The sequence below is a fragment of the Mastigoproctus giganteus genome, chromosome 1, assembly GCF_048544385.1.
Source record: "Mastigoproctus giganteus isolate SK-2022 chromosome 1, ASM4854438v1, whole genome shotgun sequence".
Classification (NCBI taxonomy): domain Eukaryota; kingdom Metazoa; phylum Arthropoda; class Arachnida; order Uropygi; family Thelyphonidae; genus Mastigoproctus; species Mastigoproctus giganteus.
The window spans coordinates 260,864,714-260,890,721 of NC_143575.1; the positions used below are offsets into that span (position 1 = coordinate 260,864,714).

Genomic DNA, 26,008 nt, shown 5'->3' on the forward strand with positions numbered 1-26,008 from the left:
GAATGATTCTTGTAGTCATGGGATATCCCATAACTGGAAGATTGCCCATAAAAGTGCTTACAGACATAAGGTTCCTGAATGCATATAATATCAAATAAATTTTCCGTTGCAATGAGCCTGATCTTATCAGCAACGCATCTAGAGTGTTGTGCATTGACCTGCATGATTGTAAGTTGGAAGAGACAATCTGATTCGCTGCCTAGCTACTCAGAGAGAGGCACACTGCCAATCTCTGATCTCAAGATCGCTTTTACCGCTGGTTGTTCCCTATGATTACCAAAGGATGGAATTACCAAGAGACCTGCGGGCCAGAGAGCTGTGGTTAGTTACCTTTCTATATTGGGACTTTTTGATCTTAATTCGGAAAGAGGAATAGGATAGGATGGATCCTGTCTCTTCAAACGTCGGACAGGATCTGACGTTTGAGTACCCACTTCCCTTTTGAGTATGGCGTCCTTTTCTTTAGTTGAGCTATTCGGGATTCTTAGGTATGTTTCAAGAGTATCGGCTATTCTGTTAATACCTTCAAGAATCATCTCAAAGCCAATTGTTTCCTGCCCTTCTCTGCGAAATATTAAATCCTCAAATTTCTGGAGACGTTGTACCCAGTTTTCAATTTTTTTTCCCATTGGCCGAGATATATATTTTTTAAATTATTTATCTCGCTAATACAAGTACCATGCAATACCACCTGCGGATTAAATCTATTCCTAACCTATTAAAAATCAGTCCCAGCCATATTGCTCTGTATATACTGTCTGTAAAAATAGAAATTCAGATTGTACCATTCACCGAGCGAGATCTGTCTTATTAATCTCTAGAGAGAAACGTATTTAGCAGCGCTCCCTCCATTAGTAAATGAAAATCTCTTAAAGATTATAATCTTAAATACTTATACACAAGAAACAAAAGGAGACTTACTTCAGTAGTGGAATCCAAAAGCTATTTGTCGACAAAAAAACCAAGGATGACTATCAGCTAATGCGCAGCATTACCTACTCTTAACCACAGTTAGCGCAGTGTTAATTGACTAGAGTGCGTTGTCATCCATTTCCTGATTTCAAGTGGCCTTGTACTACTAGTACAAGGCCACATAGGAGCAGCAGCGAGCGAGAAGGCTAATACAGTTGAGAAATTATCGACGAATACAATCTTCTTGAATGTTGAAATACTGGAATCCATTTATTTATTTATGAGTATTGCTCAAAGTTCTGAGAATGGAGTACAAACCAAAAAAGTAGACATTCTCCTCAAAGTTCAATTCACTTATTGTATTAATCTGCATAGAGTTTAATCCTTAAAAACTTTCTTCGGGTTGGGTATCGAACCAGCCATCTACAGCTATTTTTGGCTATATGTAATCTTTAGAATGAGTTCCATGAAGAAGAGACTGGAGGTTTTTCAACAAATAAAAATGTTACTTGAGGACAGCTCCTTGCTGTACTGGGTGAGAGGTTTAATTGTACAAATACACATTCTTGAAGTTTAGTCTGTTCAGCGCGGGCTTTTTGAACTGGTGCATTGTCTTGGAGAAGCGGAATTCGATGACCCAAGTTTCCTCATCTGTTTTTTTTTTTATATATTGGCATTATATTTCCCGCTATTGTGGTTTAAGATTCAAAATAATCAATTAATAAAAATCCTTTTGTATCCCAGAAAATTGAGGCTAAACCTTTTCTAGCTGATGGCTGTGTTCGAATCATTTTCGGAGTTGGAGACGCCTGATGCTTCCATTGCACTCTTTTTAGTTTGGATTCGGATCATAAAAATGTGGCTAAGTTTTATCACCAGTCACCAAACGTGATAAAAATCCATGAGGATTAGAAAGAATCAATTTTAAATTCTCGTTTGATCAGTCCATCGTTTAAATTCTCTTTTGATTACTTCACTCTTTGATGTTTGTTCTGAATGGAAAATTTTCGGGGAACCCATCTTGCCCACACTTTGGACCTTCCGAAATGCTCATCTATTATTGTTAAAATGCTTCCATGGGAAATGTTAAGTACTTTTTAAAGGTGAGACAGTTTAATTTCTTCTGTTTTATAAATTTTTATTCTTCAGCGATGGCAATTGTTTCAAAATTGACTGCTTCAGCTGACCCACCAGACTTTGACTCATCCTGAACCGAATCCAGTCCTCCTTTGAACTCTACCAACCACCTTTGCAACAGTAGCATAACTTGTGGTATCCCCCTCCTCCAAACACGCTAGCCAGTCTTTCGTGGGTTTCTTTAGCATTCTGTCCAGTGTGGTCAAAAATTTGATTACTGGACGCTGCATGAGTGCTCTACACTTAAGGCGCTTCAGCAAACAGTAAAAATTATGATTTATAACAAAACCAAGTGTTAAAAGCAATGACTTTTATGGGCGACTCTGTAACATTTCGTTTCTGCGCATCTCTCACATTCCCCACTCATTACTCCAACCAGTGAATGGTAACAAACATCCAGTGCTTCAGTTAAAATATATGGTGTATGGATAAAAGTATATGGTGTATGTATGCAAGAAAGCTCATACACTTTCTTTCTTGCATCACATTGCAGGATTTCTATTAGTTAGATTTTAATGAAATTTGGGTACGCTCCACAAAACTTTTTGACAGGTAGTAGTGGCATGTGACGCAAGAAAGCAAGTGTATGAGCTTATGCAGCATCAGCCAAAATAATAAAAAAAAAAAAAAAAAAAAAAATCACACCATTCCCTCCAAATGCCTGTCCAGTTCCTCCTTAAATTTATTCAACCTATCAACTTCCACAACGACAGATGGAAGTTTGTTCCAGCAATTAACCACCTGCTGGCTAAAGGCAAATTTCTGCACATCTATTCTACATCTGTCTTTTCTTAATTTGAATTTATGTCCCCTTAAGTTCATAATCTGAACAAGTGGAAGGATCCCATCAGAATTCAGCGTGCTCAACCCATTCAAGGCCTTATACACCTCAATCAGATCACCGCGCAGGTGCCTAGTCTCCAGCCACTGCAATTTGCACACCTTAAGCCTCTCTTGGTAAGAGGATCCCTTCATTCCCCTCACCAATCTTGTTGCCCTTCTCTGTACACGCTCAAGCAAATCTACATCCTTCCTAAAATGAGGCCTCCAGACCTGTACGCAGTACTCAAGGCATGGCCTGACCATTGCCTTATACAGAGGGATAATCACCTCCTTTTCCCTGCTAGCAAAATTCCTATATATCATTGACAAAACCCCATGACCTGCCCTGGCAGCCTGTCTGCATTGCTCAGAAAACTTCATATCTGCCTGCACAATTACTCCCAGGTCTTTTTCATTTTCTACCACCTTAAGTGTAGTACCACACAGTTGGTACGTTTCTGTGGGGTTACTTCTACCCATATGCAGTACCTTGCATTTGTCGAGGTTAAACTTCGGTTGCCACTTCTTAGCCCATCTGCCCAAATTAGCCCATCTGCCTAGATCCTGTTGCACACTGTCATTAACAACCCTGCCAAACTTTGTATCATCTGCAAACTTCGACATTAAGCCTGATATACCTTCATCAATATCATTGATAAATATACAAAACAAGAGTGGACCCAACACCGAACCCTGTGGGACTCCACTAATAACATTAGTCCAAGAAGAGCAGCACCCATTGATTACCACCCTCTGTCTTCTCCCACTCAACCATCCTTTTATCCATTGTAGCAACTTACCCTTAATACCATTCTGCTCCAATTTGTACAATAGTCTTTCATGCGCAACAGTATCAAAAGCTTTCCTGAAATCGAAGTATATGATATCAAAATTATTTTTTGCATCAGTTCCTTTGTAACCACATCACAGTATCCAATCAAATTTGTCAGACAACACTCTCCCTTAACAAACCCATGCTGTGTCTGAATTATTGCTGCAGTCTTGTCTAGATGATCCTGCAATGCATCTTTAACCAGCGACTCCATTATTTTACCCGGAACAGAAGTTAAACTCACAGGTCTATAATTACTTGTGTCAGCCTTTGATCCTCCTTTGTGAATTGGGGATACATTTGCACATCTCCAGTCCGTGGGAACCTCCCCTGAGTCCAAGGATGCTCTCATAATTATGGCTAAGGGTTTGCTTAGTTGCTTTGCAGCCTTCTTTAACATAACTGGATAGATCCCCTCCACCCAAGGTGTTTTTCTTATGTTTAACTTCGACAATTTCTCCTCCACTTTGCTCTCAGTTACACAATTTCATTAAAACCTGTCTATGGGAGTCGAGTTATTGCATGCGGACGGACAGACTTTGGACACCGTGAATACAATAATCGAATTGTGAATATATGAATTTAACCTGTGGCTTTTGGTGTTGTTTTTTTTTTTTTTTTTTTTTTAAGAGAATTAGTTTTCACCTTTGATTGGAGCCTGAATCTTGATTGGTTAAGTGATCACAGAGAACAGGCTAAAAACGCTGACTTAGAGAATTCAGCTAATTCATTAAACTTTTGGAAGAGCATCTAATTACGCAGATCAGTTGGACGTTTGCAGTGTAGGTGAGCTTAGTCTGAAGAGTTAGGCATATTTAAAAAGGATGAGCAATCAGGAACACTTTTCAGATCACCCATGTATTCTGCTCTACCATTAATAACTGGACAGCTTGTAACCCATATTATGCAGCATTCTGCGCACTGTATTAGTGCTAAAAAATATCCGAATCATCTCACTGAGGGCCTCTATTTGTTGCGACAACGCTAACCTGAGTTCCGATCTGACGACTCTTTGCAGAACTCTCTTGAACCCATTATGAACAGAGGGGTGTCCGGATATTAATGATAAGGGAACGTATATGTATCAGAAAGATGTCATCATAACTGAATAATGTAGGTTACATGAGTGCGTAGATATAAATGTTTAGTGAGAGTGTAGACATAAAATCATCTACATGTATCAGGCAATTATTTTATTTATTATTCTTCTTTACAAAGTTCATTTCATATTACAAGAGTCGTGCATTCTGTTTGCCCGAACCTGGCAATAAAACGAACAGATCCCTCTACAGTTTTACAGCAGAAATAACATAGGTGTCACCCCAGTTACCAACATCAACCCTGTCGTCCTTTCTCTCTTTTATCATAAAATCGATGATTTTAAATCCAGCTTTGGTCAAAGAATTTTCTACAATTTCCTTTGTTAGGCTTAAAGATGGATATTTCGACCCTCCCACCTCCCATTCTGTGCACTCAAAACAGCCTCCGAGAATCAGTCCGCCCCCCTTGCGTATTAATGGAGCAAAAGTTCTTAAAGCTTTCTCGTAAGATTGGTAAGTAGGGCATGCTGCCTCCAGACACCCTAAAGATATAAGCAAATCGTATTCTTGGGTGTATTGTTCAGGTACAATTTTGTCTGCTGTGGCATCGCAAAATATGACTGCTTTCACATTGCGTCTTATACGATCTTCGATCTCTTTTATTCCTCTCTTGACGTCACTGAAAATACAAAGAGACATTTCATTTAGCTATAAAATCAAGCGTTTTATAGGAATTATCAAATATACACTAAAACTACAAAAGTATTTAAACTCAACCCCCCTATACCATACAGAACAGAAACAAATTCAACCAACTTTCCAAAATAAGTCTTAAGATATAGTCAGGTATCGTGTGTGGTATGTAGAGGTGTACGTAGAGGTCATGTTTCTATCCACGTTATTAATTTCCAGTAAATAAGGTTAGTTATTGATATGCAGGTGTCCGGATATAAATGGCAGGGCGGCTTAAATCGTGTATCTTCGATGGTTGGTTTGCATGATACTCCTTCTCAAAAACGGAAAGATTCTTTCTGTGTTATTTTCACTTCTTAATTGGTGTCAGACGAGGAGTAGCATAGTTTCCTTGGAAAAACATCTTGTTTTCCTTCTGGTAAACCAGCAAGAAAACAAAACATAGAACAAATGAATACAAGTTTTCAAGGGTTACATACTAAGCCTGGATGTTGAGCCTAGTTTTTATCTCCACTTTTCTTGCAGATCCATTAATCATTGGGTTTATGTTCAGATCCTGTTGTATTTAAGGAGTCACATAAGCGGTCGCTGTATGTCGATGAGGTGTTAAAAGAAAAAAAATCCCTTTCCGTTTCACTCATCTATTCACTCCAAACGTTTCTCCAGTTCTTCCTTGAATTTATTTAAGCTATAAACTTCCACAACGACAGATGGCGTTTGTTCCAGCAATCAACCGTCAGCTGGCTAAAGGCAAATTTCCGCACAACTATTCTACAACTGTCTTTCCTCAATTTGAATTTATGCCCCCTTAGGTTCGTAATCTAAGCAAAAGGAAAAATCCCATCAGCATTGAGCTTGCTAAAACCCTTCAAGGCTTAATACACATCAATCATATTACCTCGCAGGTATCTAGTCTCCAGAAGCTGCAATTTGCAGAACTTAAGCCTCTCTTGGTAAGAGGACCCCTTCGTTCCCATCACCAATCTTGTTGCCCTTCTCTGAACTCGTTCCAGCAACTGTACAGCCTTCGTAAAATGAGGCCTCCAGACCTGCATGCATTATTCAAGGTGCGTCCTGAACATCGCCTTCTAGGAAACTTCCTGTATATCATTGACAAGATCCCATTAGCTGCTCTGCCAGCCTGTCTGCAATGTTCAGAAAACTTCTATCTGAATTCACAATTACCTCCAGTTCTTTTTCATTCTCCACTCCCCTAGGTTTCGCACTCTGCAAAGTTGGTACGTCTCTCTGGGTTTACTTCTACCCATATGCAGTACTTTGCTTTTGTCAATGTTAAACTTCAGTTGCCACCTCTCAGCCCATCTGCCCAAATTTTCTAGATCCTGTTGCAGTAAGACTGTCTGTGTATCATCTGCAAACTTCGATGCTAAGCCTGATATACCCTCATCAATATAAGTGGACAGATCACATCAACCCCGGGTAACTTCCTTATGTTTAACTTGAACAATTTTTTCTCCACTTTGCTCTCAGTTATTACAAAATCATTAAGCGCCCTCTTACAGTTTGATAAACTTCTGGCCTTCACTTACCTACAGAATACGTCATGTGTGAATGCAGATACAAAATACTCATTCAGTTTGTCAGCTACCTGATCAGGATCATCAACAGTCGAACCATCGCTATCAAGTGGACCAATCTAATTAATCCCCTTCCTTCTAGAGTTTACATAAATAGAGAAGTCTTTTTCTTGGCTTCCTTTTCCAGAGATTTCTCGTAATCTGCCTTCGCTTCTCTAACCTTCTTGGTGACTTAAGTACAGACTAACTTATATTTTTTTTGTGTGTATTCATCAATGATATTGATGAAAGTATACCAGCCATGATGTCCAAGTTTTCAGATGATACAAAAGTTGGCAGGGTGGGTTCTTAACGACAGTAAAGACAGAATGCTACTCCAACTGGATCTAGATAAGTTGGAAAAATGGGCTGAGAAGTGGCAACTGAATTTTAACCAATTAATATTGACAAATTGCAGCGCCTGGATAGTAGGCACCTGCGAGTTGATCTGATTGAGGTGTATAAGGCCTTGAATGGGAATGGGTTGAGCATGCTGAATGGTGATGGGATTCTTCCTCTTGGTCACATTATGAATCTGCGCGGGCATAGATTCAAATTGAGGAAAGACAGTTGTAGAATTGATGTGCGGAAATTTGCCTTTAGCCAGGGGGTAGTTAATTGGTGGAACAGACTTCCATATTTTGTTGTTGAAGTTGATACCCTAAATAAATTTAAGGCTGAGCTGGACAGGCATTTGGAATCAATGGAAGGGTGAGATGGGAGGGGTTTTTTTTGGCTGATGCTGCATAAGCTTGCTTTCTTGCATCGTATGCCTCTGCTAATATTTGTCATAAGCCTCTGAGTCGCCTGATTGGGATTAAGATTCTGTCACGAGTCTAATATTAAGACTCAGGTCTCAATAGTTCATCTGACATCCATTTAGACCAAAACCTTGAACACTGCTTCTTAATTTGCATCAAAAGCCAAGAGATTTCAACATTAATCGTGTTTGGTCGTGTTTGGCATAAAGGTCTCCTAAATAAGCTTCCATCTTATGGTTTCCCAACTGTTTTTTTCTAGTTGGGTATCCAGTTTTCTCTCTGGCCGCTCACTGCAGGCGACGGTAGATGGCTCTCTGCCTTCTAACTTCTACAATAGTGCAAGTGTTCTCGAAGGTTCAGTTCTTTCTCCCACCCTTTCTTGACCCTGTTCCATTAACTGGAAATCCCAGCCATACGTTTTCTGATGTAAGCACAGTGCATTCCACCTTTCACTCTGGGAATTTAATTTCAACTACCGATGTCTATCAGTTTCTTCTGCTTGCATTTTCGCCACGCCAGGTGGAAAAGACATTAGTTCGAGTCCCGTTGATGACGTGAGGAATTTTTATAGACCTTATTCACAACTTGGCTGAGATAGTCGGTGAGAGTTAGGCTGATTAAAGTGAGAGCACCATGTTTTTTTCCCCATAGAAACTCAAGGGTTTTGTCCAGAAAACAGGAAATCCACCATAGAACACATGAATTTACATATATGTGTATATGGAGCAATATGGCCTTATTCGCTGATGGTCCTAAAAACCCTATTACAACAAACTTTTCTATAGATATTCCATGGGTACTGTTCTTCAGAATTGGTTTCTATAAGTCCCATTTTCTCTTTCAAAGCAGTCCAGATTCACAGATGAACTTTTCTTCTTCCTCATTTATTCCTCCAATTTCTGTTTTCTGGAACGACCTCCCTTCATACGTATTTCCCAAAAATTACATTCTACAGAAGTCCAAATTTAAGATCAACAAATATCTTCTTTCAGCCTCTTAACCTTCGACCCATGCAGGATACTTTGTACCATAAATTCTAATCCCTATAAAAAATTACCTGTATCCTTCAGCCTTGGCAGTTGCCTCCAGGAAGAACGAATGATCAGCAGCTCCAGGTTCGTCGTTCAACCACTTCTTTACTGTCTTCAAGTTGGACTCCGAGAAATCGCTCATAACGATGTGAGAATAATGAGCACTGGCCGACATCACACCGTATATCATCGGACCACACCCTATTTCCAGCAGCTTAGATCCCGAAAATCGCCCTTGGAGAACGAAAGAAAGAGAAAATGTTAAACATTTAAAAAATATTTTAAAAACTCACACACGTAAATAGAAAAAATTAAAAAAAAATAACGAAAATCATTAAACTAACCCTGACAGTAGTGATTCTTCAACATTCTGAATAAAACGTGGCTCTGGTCACAAAGCTCCAATGCAAAAGAAAGAGACCAAAGGGCAATAAGACAGCAAAGTTATTTAACAAATTATGAGAGCATTCTGGGATTCAGGGGAGGTCCCCACAAACTGGAGTTGAGCAAATGTATCCCCAGTTCACAAAAGGGGGTCAAAGGGTGAAAGGAGTAATTACAGACCTCTTAGTTCAACTTCTGTTTCGCGGAAAATAATGGAGTCTCTGCTTAAAGAAGCACTAGACAAGACTGCAGTTATAGTTCAGACACAGCATGGGTTTGTTAAGGGAAAGTCTTCTCTGACCAATTTGATCAAATACTCTGATCATTGTCGTTTTTGACATTGATCAGAGTGCCACACCTGAGGACTTGCAGGAGGAAATCTTCCTCAAGAATTTCAGCACTCACTTTCCAAACGACAACCCTTCTACAGACATAACACCAAAGCAAAGTCCCCTTCCACTGTTAACTGGATGGTATCCGAGAGCTTGGCAAATCATCAGTAATCAAAATAGAAAAATTACGGGCTGGGGAAGCCATCGATATAAGGGGCATGTTGCAATACCTAAGTGATGCAGATGCCTTCGCTTTAGCTACACATGCAACCAGCGTGTGGTCGTTGCACCCAAAAGGCAATGAATTTAAGGAGTGTCCTGCTAAAGACCAGCCAGCAATCTGAGCGAATTTTGAACCTACAAAGTCGCCACGCGAGCATTCTGTAAAAGATCTTCCTGGACAGTGTATAAAAAATGAATAGCTTGTACCAGAACTTGTACAAGACTAGATTTTGTCCATTATGGAAACCACACCGACAAAAGGCATGACTCCAAAGGGTCCAAAAAACTGGAAACTCGCCTGTAAGGTCAGCAAGAGGGTCCCCCGTATGAGAAAAGACTTCGAATATATGGCTGTAGAGCTTGGACACGTGACACCTCACAGGAGATTTGATTGAGGTGTAATAAGACTATATGAGGTGCAAGTAAAATGCATGAGGATGGAAGTTTTCCTCTTATAAATGTTTCCAGAGATAGGGAACACGAAATAAAATTACGCAGGGGGAGAGGTTTAGACTGGATTTCAGGAAGATTTCTTCTAACCAGCGAATTGTTAATTACTGGAACTGGTTGCCTTCATGAGTGATTCAGGCTGATAGTTTCAAGAAATTCAAAGTCCAACTGGACAGTCCGTTGTGAGGAGGGAGTCAAACTGGTGGTTATTTTTTTATTTTTAAATAAATAATTAATTTTATTATTAATTTTTAAACTTTTTTGTTCAGTGTCTAGGATTTTCTTCCACCATACCAATACTAATACCAAGGCGCTCAATCTGCACCACATAAACATGCAACCTGCAATATTGATGGACCAATCTTGAGAGGATAGGTCCATCGGGATTTATCGCACCAGATAGCGTTTTTCCAGTTTCCATTGACCAGTGTTGGTGTTCCTCAGCCTAATAACAGTCACTTCTCGTTTTCTCTAGTGTGGTCGGACATAAACCAACCCGCTACCAACTCTCGTGAATACCTTCGACACACTCTTGTCTTAGCCTCGATTTTGAGTCAGTCAGCAAGAAAACACAACAGATCGAGGAGAAAGTTTTGTTAAGGGATGAGATCGATCCAGCACAGCACTTGGAACAGGTGGTCCCGAGACAGAGCCCTCGTTAAGAAGATGGTATTCCTCACTCACCCTTTCATATGGTAAGGCTGTCCAACTGAAGGAAAGAGTACATTCAGTAACCAAACAGTTCCACTTTAGTTTTTTGCCAAAAGACAGAAGCATCATCAGGAGAATGATGGAAATGCTTTAAATGGTTATTCGAACTACCTTAGAATTCGATATTTGCCTTAGAATCTGCATTACAAGATACAATGACAGGAGATCCTACCATGAATTGGCTGAACGCGTACCAACAATACGATTCTTACAATCTAAGACTCAAAGGATTTGTATACACAAAGAAGACCTGGTTAGGATCACAAATACATCACCGATGAGGCCATTCTGAAGCCTGATAATTAGCTTTCTTTATGATAAAGATAAGCCGTACTGATGTCATGTGACCAAATTTCGAGCATTCTGTATCAACTACTGTAATGTGACTTCTTTGGTAATTCTTATGCAACCTTATAAATGCCCTTATACCTGTCCATAGTTCCTGGCTGTCTCCTCATTCCTCTGTTATTCTATGTTGTACCAATTTTTTTCTAAATGTTCTGTTAATTTTGTCGAGCAGTGTAGTAATACAAATTAGAGTAATAGATGTAAAGTTAAGAAATAAAACAAGTTTGCAATTAGTTATGGATTATACTCACTGCTGTTCACAATCTTATGAATGCTGGGAAGGTAAACCGATCCGAAACTTTCGTAATATATTCCACTTGACACTTTTATGTACTCAGCCGAATCAAAACGATCTCCCCTGAAGTACTGACCCCAGTCGTCTGAAAACTTCTTCGGAGATTTTTCTGACATCTTCTAAAAATGGCGATCTGAAAAACAAAACAGAGTCAAACAACTTCTTTCTCTTTCAATATACACGAGGTGTGCCATTAATTTCTCGAACTGGTATTGCAGTGATATTCGATGAGTTTGAAAATAAACGGAAGTGGTATGTTGTAGTTGAAACTTCTTCCATGAGATGGTTGAGCAGAGATCATTCAGTACGCTGACAAGTTTCAAGCAAGAATGCGTTTCGTTAGAAGGTTTAATGTTCCATGTCACGATTGTGCAACGAATGATTATCAAATTTTGCTTTAAACTGGGAACATCTGAAAGCGAAACGTAGGAAATGTTGAAAAGTATTTATGGTGGAGAAAATCAAACTCCCACCAGTATGTTTGAGTGATATAAGGGGTTCAAAGACCGATGTGAGGACGTTTGCAATGGACACCCTGAAGTGGGCGTCCATCAGGTTCTCGAAATGAGGACAGCGTGTTAAAAAATTTCGGGAAATTGTGTCAAGAGATCGCCGTTTGATCCTCATAATGACAGCTGATGAGTCGGACATGAATTAGGAGACGATTCGTCAAATCCTGCCTGAACAATTTAAGATAACGAAGATCCATTAAAAATTTGCGTTGTATACCCTCACGGATGAGCAGAAAGAACGAAGAGTGTCGTCATGTGGAGACTTCATCCAGACTTTGTCAAGACAATTCTAATTTCCTCAATTGTATTGTCACTGGAGATGAGTGATGGGTGTTTCAGTACGACCCAGAGACGAAACACCATAGCATGCAGTGGACTTCAACATCATCAACAAGAATTACTCCACTCCCATTCCGCACTTTTTGAAGATATTTCTGACGAAAGATGGCATTGTACAGATGAACCATCCAAACCACTCCCGATCTAGTATCAGCCGATTTCTCTTTCCCTAGATGAAAACTGCCCTCAAAGAAACAGATTTCAGGAGGTTGTTGACTTAAAGAAAAAGGAACTGCCAAACAGAACATCATCTCTTTGGACGCTATCGCTGACTCCTTTCAGAAACTTAAAGAATTGTGTAATAAGTGCATTCAATCAGGTTGTGATCACTTGGACTTAAAATAAAGACATTTTGAGCTCCTTTACTTTATTTTCTTTTTATTGCACCAGTCCGGGAACTTTATTAGCACACCTCGTATGTTATAAATTGTCAAGATATCGGTATTAATTCATATTATTCTAATCCCAAGCACGTGCCATTAATTCAAGAGGATTTTATACTCGATATAATTCGAGCCCTAAAATTTCAGCATTTCCTTAAGGGCTTCACATGTCGACTTATTCTGAGTGGCCACTTTATTAGGTTCGCCTTACCTTATCACGAGTCCTTGCGGTAACCAGAAAATACACGCATTGATATGCGCATACGAGTAGGTTAGATGAGGAATTTCATGGGTGGCCACACTGGGACAGCTGCCATTTTTACATAATCTGTAAGTTCATTAATTGGACTGCCAAACTTCAGCAGTGTCATTGAACTATGCTATTCGTGGCAGTGATCTTTGAGCAATCATAAGTGACTGGGTTAAAGTTTTCATGAATAGTTACTGGGGCTCCTGGAACATTATTAGTCTTCCACTTTGTAATACTATCTGTAAATTGCGTGATGTGAAAAAGGCCCATAACAATTCCTTCTCTTAATCAACGGCCTCCGAAGCCGAGTGGTCATGAGCACACGCTCTATGAAAACACCGGGATTCAAGACCCTGACTGTTAAATACGGTCGATCTGCCAAACCGCACTGGACTAGCGTGGAAGATTATGGTCCATTTCTTTCAGCATGAATTGTTGAAGGACCTGGGATCAAAATTGAAGAATTTCTTAACAATTTTTCATTCGATGGAGGACATAGAGTTTTTCATCCCATAAAACCGTGCCTTACTTCTGCAGACATACACACCTGACCTGTAGTGAAACTTTAGAATCATTCTGACTGCCAGTATTTTCCAGCAATGACTCCATCAGCAAATGAAAATCTCTTAAATACTTAAATATCCCTGAAGACAGTTTTTTAAGCGATCAGACAAAGGTTAAACGTACACAAAAAAACGAAAAGAACCTTACCTCACGTGGTGTAATCAAAAAGTGGTTTCTGTCAACAAAAAACCAAAAATAACTTCCAGCTAATGTGGAGCGCGACTCCCACAGTTACCACTGTCTTAATTGAGTACAGAGTGCGCTGTCATCCACTTGCTCTTTCATATATCTATCTTTTTATGTGACCTTGACTAGCAGACACTACACTATCATTTTACCCTACTACGGGGGGGGGGAGCGACTAGTCGGATAACAGACGCAAAGTTATCAACGAATACATGTACAATCTTTTTGAGTAGAGCACTGAATCTTATTTATTTATGATTTGCGCAAGGCACAAAGTTCCCCTTAATGTTGGGTTTGTGTTGTTTAAATAAATAGAAATAATTTAAAAGGACCAATTACACAATTTCATGGAAATCCTTTCATGGGAGTTGAATTATTGCATGCAAACGGACAGACGGTTAGATGGTGAACATAACAGTCGCATTGTGCATATATTCTAAAGAGCCGAAATTGATGAAAAGCCGAGATATATTTTTAATATTTCGCATGATTATACATACTACTTTACTATTTTATTATAATTTTAGCTTTTTATCTCTCATCAAAATACAGGAAATGAGCTAAAAAGAGCTGAACTAGAAGGTCAGTTGCAAATTTTCAGTATAGGTAAGCTTTGTCTGAAGAATTAGAAATATTTAAAAATAAAGAGAAAGGTGGAACTACTTTTCTGACCACTCATATACACTGCTCTACCATTAATAACTGTACAGATGGTAACCCGTATTATGCAGCATCCAGCGCACTGTACTGGGAGATAAAACTATCCGAATTGTCTCAGTGAGGGACTGTTTGTTGCGACAACGCTAACCTGACTTCCGAGCGGACGACTCTTTGCAGGACTCTCTTGGGCCCACGATTAATGGAGAGGTGTCCGGATATTATGATAAGGAAGCGTACATGTATCAGAAAAATGTTTAGTGAGAGTGTACACATAAATTCATCTGTATTTATCTAGCATTTCTTTTATTTATTATTTTTCTTTACAATATTCGTTACAAGGATCGGACATTCCATTTGCCAGATCCAGGGGATAAAACGAACAGATCCGTCTACAGTTTTACAGCAGAAATAACATAGGTGTCACCCCAGTCACCAATATCAACCCTGTTGTCCTTTCGCTCTGCTATCAAATAATCGATGATTTTAAATCCAGCTTTGGTCACTGAATTTTCAACGACTTCCTTTGTGAGGTTTAGGGAAGGATATTTCGAATCTCCTGCCTGCCATTCTGTGCACCCAAAACAACCACCGAGAATCAGTCCACCCCCCTTGCGTACTAATGAAGCAAAACTTCTTAGGGCTTTCTCGTGTGCTTCAAAAGTAGGACACGCTGCTTCCAGACAACATAAAGAGATAAGCATGTCGTATTCTTGGATGTATTCTTCAGGTATAATCTTGTCTGCTGTGGCATCGCAAAATATGACAGCTTTCACATTTCGTCTTATTCGATCTTCGATTTCTTTAATTCCTGTCTTGATATCACTGAAAATATAAAGACATTTCCTTTAGCTATGAAATCAAGCACCTTATAAAAATTATCAAATATATACTACAACTAAAAAAGTATTTAAACCCTACCCCACTATAGATTCAATGTTTTAACAAATTTCCTAACCAAAGTGCCAGCTGCTGCTCCGACAATTGATCACACCTTGTTCAGACACTATTTGGCAAGTCCAAAATATTGGACTTTCGAATATGTCAACGGCATTGAAGATTCCTCGTTGGGCAATTGGAGCAGAATGGTATTAAGGGTAAGTTGCTACAATGGAATAAAGGATGGTTGAGTGGGAGAAGACAGAGGGTGGTAATCAATGGGTGCTGCTCTTCATGGACTAATGTTATTAGTGGAGTCCCACAGGGTTCTGTATTGGGTCCACTGTTGTTTTGTATATTTATCAATGATATTGATGAAGGTATATCAGGATTAGTGTCGAAGTTTGCAGATGTATAAAGGTTGGCAGGGTTGTTAATAACAGTAATGAGAATATGCTGCTGCAACAGGATCTGGAGAAGTTGGGCAGATGGGCAGAGAAGTGGCAACTGATGTTTAACCTTGACAAATGCAAAGTACTGCATATGGGTAGAAGTAACCCCAAAGAAATGTACCAAGTGGGTGGTAGTGTTACACTCACAGTTGTGAAGAATGAAAGGCACAGGCTGCCAGAGTAGGTCATGGGGTTTTGTCAATGATATACAGGAGTTTTGCTAGCTGTGATAAGGAGGTGATTATCCCTTTCAGTGGTCAGGCCACGCCTTGAGTACTGCGTACAGATCTGGAAGTCTCATTTTAGGAAGGATGTAGAGTTGCTAGAACGAGTACAGAGAACAGCAGCAACATTGGTGAGAGGAACAAAGGTGTTCTTAGTTGCAGAACAAATTGCAGCTTCTGGAAACTGGGCACCTGCGACGTCATCTTATTGAGGTGTATAACATCTTGAATGGATTGAGAAGTCTCAATACTCATGTGATTCTTTTGCTTGCTTAGATTAGAAACCTAAGGGGGGACATAGATTCAAACAGAGGAAAGACAGTTCTAGAATAAATGTATGGGAATTTGCCATTAGCCAGCGGGTAGTTGATTGCTGGAACAAACTTCCAACTGTCGTTGTGGAAGTTGAAAGTTTAAATAAATTTAATGATGAGGTGGACAAAATTTTGGATCGAATGGATGGGTGAAATGGGAAGGGTTTTTTTTTTTTGCTGATGCTCCATAAGCTTGCTTCTTTGCATCATATTCCTCTACTAATGCTAATGTTAAGTATCTTCTACCTTCTCAACCTTCAAGCCATGCATGGTATTACGTACTATAGATTCTAATACTTCACGTGCTTGTGGTTTTCATAAAACAATTACCTGTATCCTTCAAGCTTGGCAGTTGTCTCCAAAAAGAACGAATGATCAACAGCTCCGAGTTCGTCGTCCAACCACTTCTTTACTGTCTTCAGGTTTGACTCCGAGAAATCGCTCATAACGATGTGAGAATAATGAGCACTGGCAGACATCACACCATACATCATCGGACCACATCCTATTTCCAGCAGATTAAATCCCGAAAATTGCTCTAGGGGGAGACAAAAGAGAAAATTCTAAAGAATCTAAAAGATTTTAAAAATAATAAAAACTTGTTATTTTCTAAATTCTCGATGCTTCTTCGCGAAATACATTTTTATTGGAGATAAAAGTAACGAAAATCATTAATCCAACCCTACTGCAGTGATCTTTCAAAACTCTTAATAAAACCTGGCTCTGGACACAAAGATCCAATACAAAAAAGAGACCCAAGGAGCAATAAACCTTCAGATTTACATCTCCACTGGTTGCAGATGAATCCAACAGTCGTTTTCAAAACTGGTGTTTGAAGTTACTCCATTATATTCATTGGCTAAGAAGAGGGCAGAGAATTTAAACGACAGAGGAGAGCCTAGATGATGACACACGCTGTGGAAGACCTACGACATCCATCACCGTTGACGTTGTTGAGAGTATGCATGATCCGCTGATGGGTGATCGATGAGTTTGGTACATTTTCCTCGTCTCGGACATCTCACCTGAAAGAGGTACTACATAACAACAGATTCTCGCTTTAACAAGACGTCAGCACGATGGAACCCAAAGTTGCTGACAGCAAATCACAAATGCACAAAAGTTGCGAAGCAAAGTGGACATTTTTAGTGTGTTAGTAGTAGTAATCGAGGCATGTGATGCAAGAAAGCAAGATTATGTAGCATCAGATCCAAAAAAAAAAAAAAAAATTACTCATTCATAACCTCTAAACCTTAGTCCAGTTCCTGCTTGAATCTATTTAAGCTATCAACTTCTACAGCGACAGATGGAAATTTCTTCCAGCAATCAACTACCTGGCAAAGGCAAATTTCCGCACAATCTATTCTATAACTGTGTTTCTTTAATTTCAATTTATGTATCCTCCAGGTTCTTAATCTGAGCAAGAGGAAGACTCCCATTAGAATTGAGACTGTTCAACCCATTCAAAGCCTTGTACACCTCAATCAGATCACCTCGCTGGTGCCTAGTCTTCTGACCATGCAATTTGCAGTATCTAAGCCTTTCTTGGTAAGAGGATCCCTTCATTCCCTCACCAATCTTCTTGCCCTTCTCTGTACTCGCTAGGTCCTTCCTGAACTGGGGCCTTGAAGGCTGAAGAGAATTCCTACTTCGCAGCTGATGATCAATCTTCAGAATGGGATAACTTAAGTGGGGTTTCACAAACATTGCTGGTACCACTGCTGTTTTTGATTTTCCTAATTGACATTGACGAAGGGATTGAGGGCGTGATGTCAAACTCTGCAGATGATGTTAAGCTGGGGAGAATCAATAGGGATCAGAGTCAAGGTACAATCCTTAAGGAAATCTTGAACAGGCTTCAAGAATGATTATAATTTGCAGGTATAGCACCCGAAAAATTACTTACGTACTTTAGTGAAATAATTGAAACAAAAATACTACAGGAAGAAGAGAATTTGGGAGTTATGATACTGTTGGACATGCAATTCTTCGACACAAGGCGGAGAGGAAGGCGCACGGTGTCCTATCAATGATTTAGAGAATATTTGCTCGTATACATGGGACGGGAAGGTTCATAATCCCACTGTGTAAACAAATTGGAGACCACACTTAGAATACTTGGTCTACGTATGGAGATCACATCGACAAAAGGACATGAGACTTTTAAAAAGAGTCCAAAGCCGTGAGACCTGTCCGGAAGATTGACAAAAGGGTCCTTATATGAGAAAAGACTTCAAATATGTGTTCTTTAGAACTTGAAAAAAACAGACACCTCAGAGGAGATTTGACTGAGGTGCAACAAGGCCCCATGAGGTGAAAATAAAATATATGAGGATGAAATTTTCACTTTTATAAATGATTACAGAGCTAGGGGACTGGAATTCAAATCATGCGAGAGGAGATTTAGACTGGATTTCAGTAAAGCTTAATTTTAGCCAGAGAATTACTGAAATAGGTTGCTTCATGAGTGATTGAGCCTGACAGTTTCGAGAACTTCAATCGTCAACTGTACATTTACTTTCTTGAGGAAAGAGTTAAATTGGTTGTGTATTTTATTTCATATTATTATATATCATTAATTAGATTTATTTATGATAAAGATTTGCAGCACCTATATAACACATTTCCTGTTGCATATGTGCAACCAAATCCTCAAGTCTCCTGCAATTCCACAAGTTTGGACTCAGCGATGTTAGGCACAGTTCTTCAAGCTACTTCTTCACCGATCGACAAAATTAACAGAACAGAATGTTTTCACGAATATTCTATTTTGAACGGTAATTACCTCTTTGAATAAATCCCACTGTCGCCGAACGCGAATCTTTGATGTAAGAGGCATCCTGGCATGCAAATTCCGAATTTAAGGAAACAAGGACTAATGGATTAACAGTAGACACTGGCAGAGGTGAAAGAGATTCTTGCACTGCTTCTATTGGAATGAGCCACAGCCTGGAAAATAAGATGCAGGATATTTCAGAGACTGCTGGGAGTCATTGCGGTACAAGTAAACACATGGGTTGTGTTAGGGTAGCTAAGAAAAAGAACAGGTGGATGTATACTTGCGTGTACACCAATGCTAGGAGTTGGGTAAATAAGTTTGAGGTATTGCTCAAAACATCAAAGGCAGATATTGTTGGGATATCAGAGACGTGGTGTCACACAGATATAAGGGATGCAGAACTGCAATTTGGGGAGTACAACGTCTACAGAAAGGATAGACAGGATAGGAAGGGGGGAGGGGTTATGCTATTAGTTAAGAAACACATAAAATCCAAGGAAGTGAAGCCAGTCGACATCGCTGGACAGTGCAGTGTCGAGTCAGTTTGGTGTGACATAAGCATTGAGAGATCAAAATTGAGAGTAGGAGTGTGCTATAGGCCTAATGACTCTGATGAGTATAATAAGGAATTGTACAGGGAAATAGAGTGGGCCAGTAAATCAGAGTGTCTTATAATGGGAGATTTTAATTTCCCAGATATTGACTGGAATTTGGGGGCTGGTCACTCACACACTAGCAGGGCTTTTGTGGATTTATTGGATGATTGTTTTCTACATCAGCATATTCCGGAGGCAACTAGAGGGAGTAATACTCTTGATTTGATTATCAGCAGTGATTCTTCATGCATTAAGAATCTGCAGATAAAGGAACCACTAGGTGGCAGTGATCACAGTGTACTGACGTGGGATTTACTGAAAGAGGTAACTACCATTAGGGGTAAAGGGAAGGGTTATTGCTTCCGTAAAGGCGACTACGATGGACTGAGACAGTATTTAAATTCTATACAGTGGGACCAACTGATGATGTTACCAACAGCAAATTCAAAATTGGAAGCATACAAAAATATTGTTCTTGAAATATTGTTCAAGGTTTAGGCCTACATTTATGATGTCAGATGAGCTAATTAGACATATGGCAGAGATGAAAAATGCTTGGAACACATATAAATTAATAAGTGACATGGAAACCTATGATAGATGTAAGCTGGTCTATAGCCAAGTTACAAAGGACTTTGGCAGACGAAGGCAGATTATGTGAAATCCTTGGCAAAGGATCCAAAGAAAAACAACAAGGAGTTCTTTACTTATGTAAACTCTAGAAGGAAAGGGATGAATCAGATTGGTCCACTGGATATTGATGGTTCAACAGTTGAGGATCCTGCTCAGGTGGCTAACAATCTAAACGAGTATTTTGCATCTACATTCACGCATGAGGAGTTATTCAGGAAGGGGAATGCCAGAGGTGCAGTAAACTCTGGCAGTTAGCTAGATGATTTTGTAATAACTGAGAGGAAAGTGGAGGAGAAATTGTTGAAGATAAATTTAAAAAAGGCACCCGGATGGATGGAATCTATCCAGTTATATTAAAGGAGGCAGCAAAGGAAGTAAACAAACCCTTAGCCGTAATTATTAGAGTTTCTTTGGACTCAGGGGAGGAACCCATGGACTGCAGGTGTGCAAATGAATCACCAATTCACCAAGGGGGTTCAAAGGGCAACACAAGTAATTATAGACCTGTGAGTTTAACTTCTGTTCCAGGAAAATTAATGGAGGCACTGGTTAAAGAAGCACTGCAGGATCATTTAGACAAGACTTCAGTTATAGCTCGGACACAGCATGGTTTTGTTAAGGGGAAGTCTTGCCGGACCAATTTGATTTGATACTATGATGTGGTCACAAAGGAACTGGATGCAAAGAATAACTTTGATATCATATATTTGGATCTTAGAAAAGCCATTGATACTGTTGCACATGGAAGACTGCTGCACAAATTGGAGCAGTGTGGCATTGGAGGCAAATTGCTGCTATGGATAAAGGGGTGGTTGAGTGGGAGAAGACAGAGAGTGGTAATCAATGGACACTGCTCATCGTGGACTAATGTTATTAGTGGAGATCCCCAGCGTTGTCGTTTTCTATATTTATAAATGATATTGATGATGGTATATCAAGCTTAATATCCACGTTTACAGATGATACGAAGGGGGTAGGGTTGTTAAGCATTAGCATTAGCAGTTAGCATTAGTACAGGCATATGATGCAAGAAAGCAAGCTTATGCAGCATCAGCCAAAAAAAAAAAAAAAAAAACCCACTTCCACTTCACCCCTCCGTTCGCTCGAAATACCTGTCCAGCTGAGCCTTAAACTTATTTAGGCTATCAACCTCCACCACAAGGGATGGAAGTCTGTTCCACCAACCAACTGCCCGCTGGCTAAAGGCAAATTTCCGCACGTCTATCCTACATCTGTCTTTCCTCAATTTGAATTTATGCCCTCTCAGGTGATTTTTCTGAGCAAGAGGCAGTATCCCATCAGCATTGAGCATGCTCAAACCATTCGAGGATCTATACACCTCTATCAGATCACCTCGCCGGTGCCTAGTCTCCAGACACTGAAATTTGCAAAACTTAAGCCTTTCTTCGTAAGAGCACCCCTTTGTTCCCCTCACCAATCTTGTTGCCCTTCTCTGTACTCATTCCAGCAGCTCTACATCCTTCTTGAAATGAGGCATCCAGACCTGTATATAGTACTCTAGGTTGGCCTGACCATTGCCTTATACAATGGAATAATCACCTCCTTATCCCTGCTGGAAAAATTCCTGTATATCATTGACAATACTCCATGAGCTACTCTTGCAGCCCGTCTGCACTGCTCAGAAAACTTCATATCTGCCTGAACAATTACCCCCAGGTCCTTTTCATTCTCTAACACTGGTGACAGTAGGACACTAATGGCAGTAGGCTGCTGCAACAGTATCTAGAAAAGTTGAGCAGATGGGCTGAGAGGTGGCAAATGAAGTTTAACATTGACAAATGTAAAGTACTGCATATGAGAAGCAGTAACCCCAGAGCAACGTATCAACTCTGTGGTACTACACTGACAGTGGTAGAGAATGAAAGGGACTTGGGGGTGGTTGTGCAGGCAGATATGAAGTTCTCTGAGCAGTGCAGACGAGCTGCAAGAGTAGCTCATGGTGTCTTGTCAATGATATACAGGAATTTTTCTATCAGGGATATGGAGGTGATTATTCCCTTGTAAAAGGCAATGGTCAGGCCACACCTAGAGTACTGTATACAGGCCTGGAGGCCTCATTTCAATAAGGATGTAGAGCTGCTAAAACGAGTACAAAAAACGGCAACAAGATTGGTGAGGGGAACAAAGGGGTGCTCTTACGAAGAAAGGCTTAAGTTTTGCAAATTTCAGTGTCTGGAGACTAGGCACCTACGAGGTGATCTGATTGAGATGCATAAAGCCTTCAATGGTTAGAGCATGCTCAATGCTGATGGGATTCTTCCTCTTGCTCAGAATAATCACCCAAGAGGGCATAAATTGAAATTGAGGAAAGATAGATGTGAGGAAATTTGCCTTAAATCAGCGGGTAGTTGGTTGGTGGAACAGACTTCCATCTCTTGTTATGGAAGTTGATAGCCTAAATAAATTTAAGGCTCAGCTGGACAGGTATTTTGAATGAATGGACGGGTGAAATGGGAGCGGTATTTTTTTTTTTTTCCGCTGATGCTGCATAAGTTTGTTTTCTTGCATCATATGCCTCTACTAATGCTAAAAATCGATCTCCCACCATACCGGGCACCACATTATCCAAATTAATCATGACTAAAAAAACATGGGTTGTTTCACTTCACTCCTCTTTTTCAGCTTGCTCAGTGGGATATCCACATCTCCAGTATACAGGATAGCAGTTCTTTGTCGGTTTAGATGATTCTTTCAAGTGGGGGACGTTTGACAAATTGAAGTGGGGCAGTAGCACACGTAGGTGGCAAGTTGGCTTAATGTGCCAACGTGCCACTTACGAGAAGAGCTAGCCAATGTAGCCCGAGGTCTACGTCAACCAGAACAGACCGTTATCTGTCTCTAACAGCAAGGTGGAACCCTAAAATGTCCTATCATTTATCGCTTCAGGTTATTACGGCCAGGGTGAAAACATTTCCAACTGGTCTCTGTTAAGAAGGCGCAATTCAAGTGGACTCTACGCAAGAAAGCAGGTGGTTTTTGTATCTCATTAACCCAAACCCACCGCTGAGGTCATCGAAAATGGAGCCATGAACTGACTTGGAGCTCTGAAAAATGGAGTCCAGGTCTGTTCTTTTATGAGCCTCGTTTTAGCCTACAAACAGATTCTAGACATTACTTCAACTGGAGACAGCGATTAAAGCCGTACCATCACTGCAACATCAGAGAAAGGGACACTTACGATGAAGCTGGTGTTCGTGTGGGGCGGAATAATGATCAACGGCTTCACCCTTTTTTTCATCTGTTTTATAGGGGCACGTCAACTGCGCATAGGTACCGAGAACAGATCTTGGAACCCTGTGGGAAAATTTTTAGAGATGCAGTTGGCTCAGATTTTCTTTTCATGCTGGAAAACACCACTCCACAAAGAGATCAATTGGTGGAGGAATGTCTTGAAACTGAAGATATTCAAAGACTGCCGTGGCCAGCACGATCAGCAGACAGAAATCCGATCGAACATATGGGTGACATTTCGCTCGGCATTGCACGCTAACAGCCAACTCCACGGTCACTTGGTGAGCTAAGGTCTGCGCTGGTGGAGGAATGCGATTTGTTGCCGCAGAATCTTCTACACTCCCTTACATTGACCAGGATTCACCCGCTGTTAGGCCTGTTCAGCTGTTGTAATGAGACCATAGGCCCTACTGTTGCCATGTTACTTTTTTGCGAGTATCTTGTAACGTCCTCTGTAATGTGAACTTTTTGGTAATTCTTGTACAACCCCTATAACTGTCCCATATATCTGTCCGAAGTTCCTGGCTGTCTCCTCATTCCACTGTTATTCTATGATACAGCATCATTCCAAATTTTGTCCCACTTGGCAGGTTGCACGTGTTACACCACCATATTTTCTACGTGTTATGTTATTTTTTCGAATTGTGTAGTAAAACAGATTGGAGTAATAGATATAAAGTTAAGAAATAAAACAAGTTTGAAATTAGTTATGGATTATACTCACTGCTGTTCACAATCTTATGAATGCTGGGAAGGTAAAGCGATCCAAAACTTTCGTTCAATATTCCATTTGACAATTTTATGTAATCAGCCGAATCAAAACGATCTCCCCCGAAGTACTGAGCCCAGTCGTCTGAAAACTTCGTTGGAGATTTTTCTGACATCTTCTAAAAATGGTAATCTGAAAAACAAAACAGAGTCAAAAAACTTCTTTCTCTTTCATTATACACGAGGTGTGCCAATAAATTTCTCGAACTGGTATTGCAGTCGTGTTCAATGAGTTTGAAAATAAACGAGTGGTATGTTGTAGTTGAAACTTCTTCCATGAGATGGTTGAGCAGAGATCATTCAGTACGTTGACAAGTTTCAAGTAAGAACCCCGTTTCGTTAGAAGATTTAATGTTCCATGTCACGATTTTACAATTGAGCAACGAACGATTATCAGATTTTGCTTTAAACTGGGAATATCTGAAAGAGAAACGTAGGAAATGTTGAAAAGTATTTATGGTGGAGAAAATCAAACTCCCACCAGTATGTCTGAATGATATGAGTTCAAAGACTGATGTGAGGATGTTCGCGATGACCCAGAAGTGGGCGTCCGTCAGCCTCTCGATGATGAGTCGGACATGAATTAGGAGACGATTCGTTAAATCCTGCATCAAGAATTTAAGATAACGAAGATCCATTAAAATTTTGCGTTGTATACCCTCACGTATGAGCAGAAAGAACGAAGAGCGTCGTCATTTGGAGACTTCGTCCAGGCTTTTTCAAGACAATCCTAATTTGCAAAACTGTATTGTCACTGGAGATGAGTGATGGGTGTTTCAGTACGACCCAGAGACGAAAAGTTATAGCATGCAGTGGACTTCAATGTCATCACCAAGGTTCAAAAGAGTTTCATTTACAGAAGTCCAGGATCAAGACAATGCTTATCGTGTTTTCCGGCAAACAGAGCGCGATTCACAAGAAGAGTTTCATGTATTCACAGCGTTAGATATAAAGTAGGTTGGGCAGATACGTAGGGATGGCATATGTGTGTAGTTCACTGCAAGAATTGATAAGACGAAAGATCTAATTGACTGAATATAGCATGGTAATCATTGCAAAACTTTACGTGTTCTCTTCATCTGCCAAAATTCGGCAGTGTCATTGTACTATGCTTGTCGTGGCAGTGAACTTTGAGCAATTATAAATAGCTGAGTCAACGTTTTCATGAATAGTTACTGGATCTCGTGGAACATTATTAGTCTTCAACTGTGTAAACTGAATGTATTCTGTGGTCGATTTTCTGTTTTCTGGATGAAAAACGCAAGTTTCAGGAGGAATACCATGCTGCCATCGCTTGAGACAGAATAACTCAACCCCTTCGTGAAAAATCCCATACAAATCCTTCTCTTTACCGACGGGATTCGAACTCAGGTCTCTTCCACCCAGTGTGAGGATAGCGATTTTAACAACTGTGCTATCCACGAGCTCTTGCCATACAGTGAAACAACGCATGATACGATTTATTCTTACAAATGCGTAGATTTTTCATATTTTTCAACACCATCACATGCCAGGAAACACGTTCTTTAGAGTATAATAGTTTCGCTGTTCATTTAGAAGGACCTGGGATCAAAATTGAAGACTTTCTTAACGACTTTTCACTCGATGGAGGACGTAGAGTTTTTCATCCCATAAAACCGTGCCGTTCTTCTAGAAACAGAGACACTTGATGT

General features: G+C 40.0%; 1 protein-coding gene across 1 annotated transcript; it reads right to left on the reverse strand.

The window, feature by feature from the left end:
* Nucleotides 1–4,989: 4,989 nt before the first annotated feature.
* LOC150091848 (nicotinamide N-methyltransferase-like) lies at nucleotides 4,990–24,462 on the reverse strand. Its single transcript, XM_090370005.1, has 3 exons — nucleotides 24,292–24,462; nucleotides 8,832–9,039; nucleotides 4,990–5,422 (listed from the first exon to the last, which is right to left on the reverse strand). The coding sequence occupies exons 1-3, from the start codon at nucleotides 24,449–24,451 to the stop codon at nucleotides 4,990–4,992; spliced, it is 801 nt and encodes a 266-aa protein (XP_090226131.1). The 5' UTR covers nucleotides 24,452–24,462.
* Nucleotides 24,463–26,008: the final 1,546 nt, after the last annotated feature.

Coding starts and splice junctions, on each gene's coding strand:
- LOC150091848 (XM_090370005.1), bottom strand. CDS start 24,451: ATGTCAGAAAAATCTCCAACGAAGTTTTCAGACGACTGGGCTCAGTAC. Junction 9,040..24,291: donor TCATAAGATTGTGAACAGCA/GTGAGTATAATC, acceptor TCGTTCTCCAAG/GGCGATTTTCGGGATCTAAG. Junction 5,423..8,831: donor GCCAAGGCTGAAGGATACAG/GTAATTTTTTAT, acceptor TTGTATTTTCAG/TGACGTCAAGAGAGGAATAA.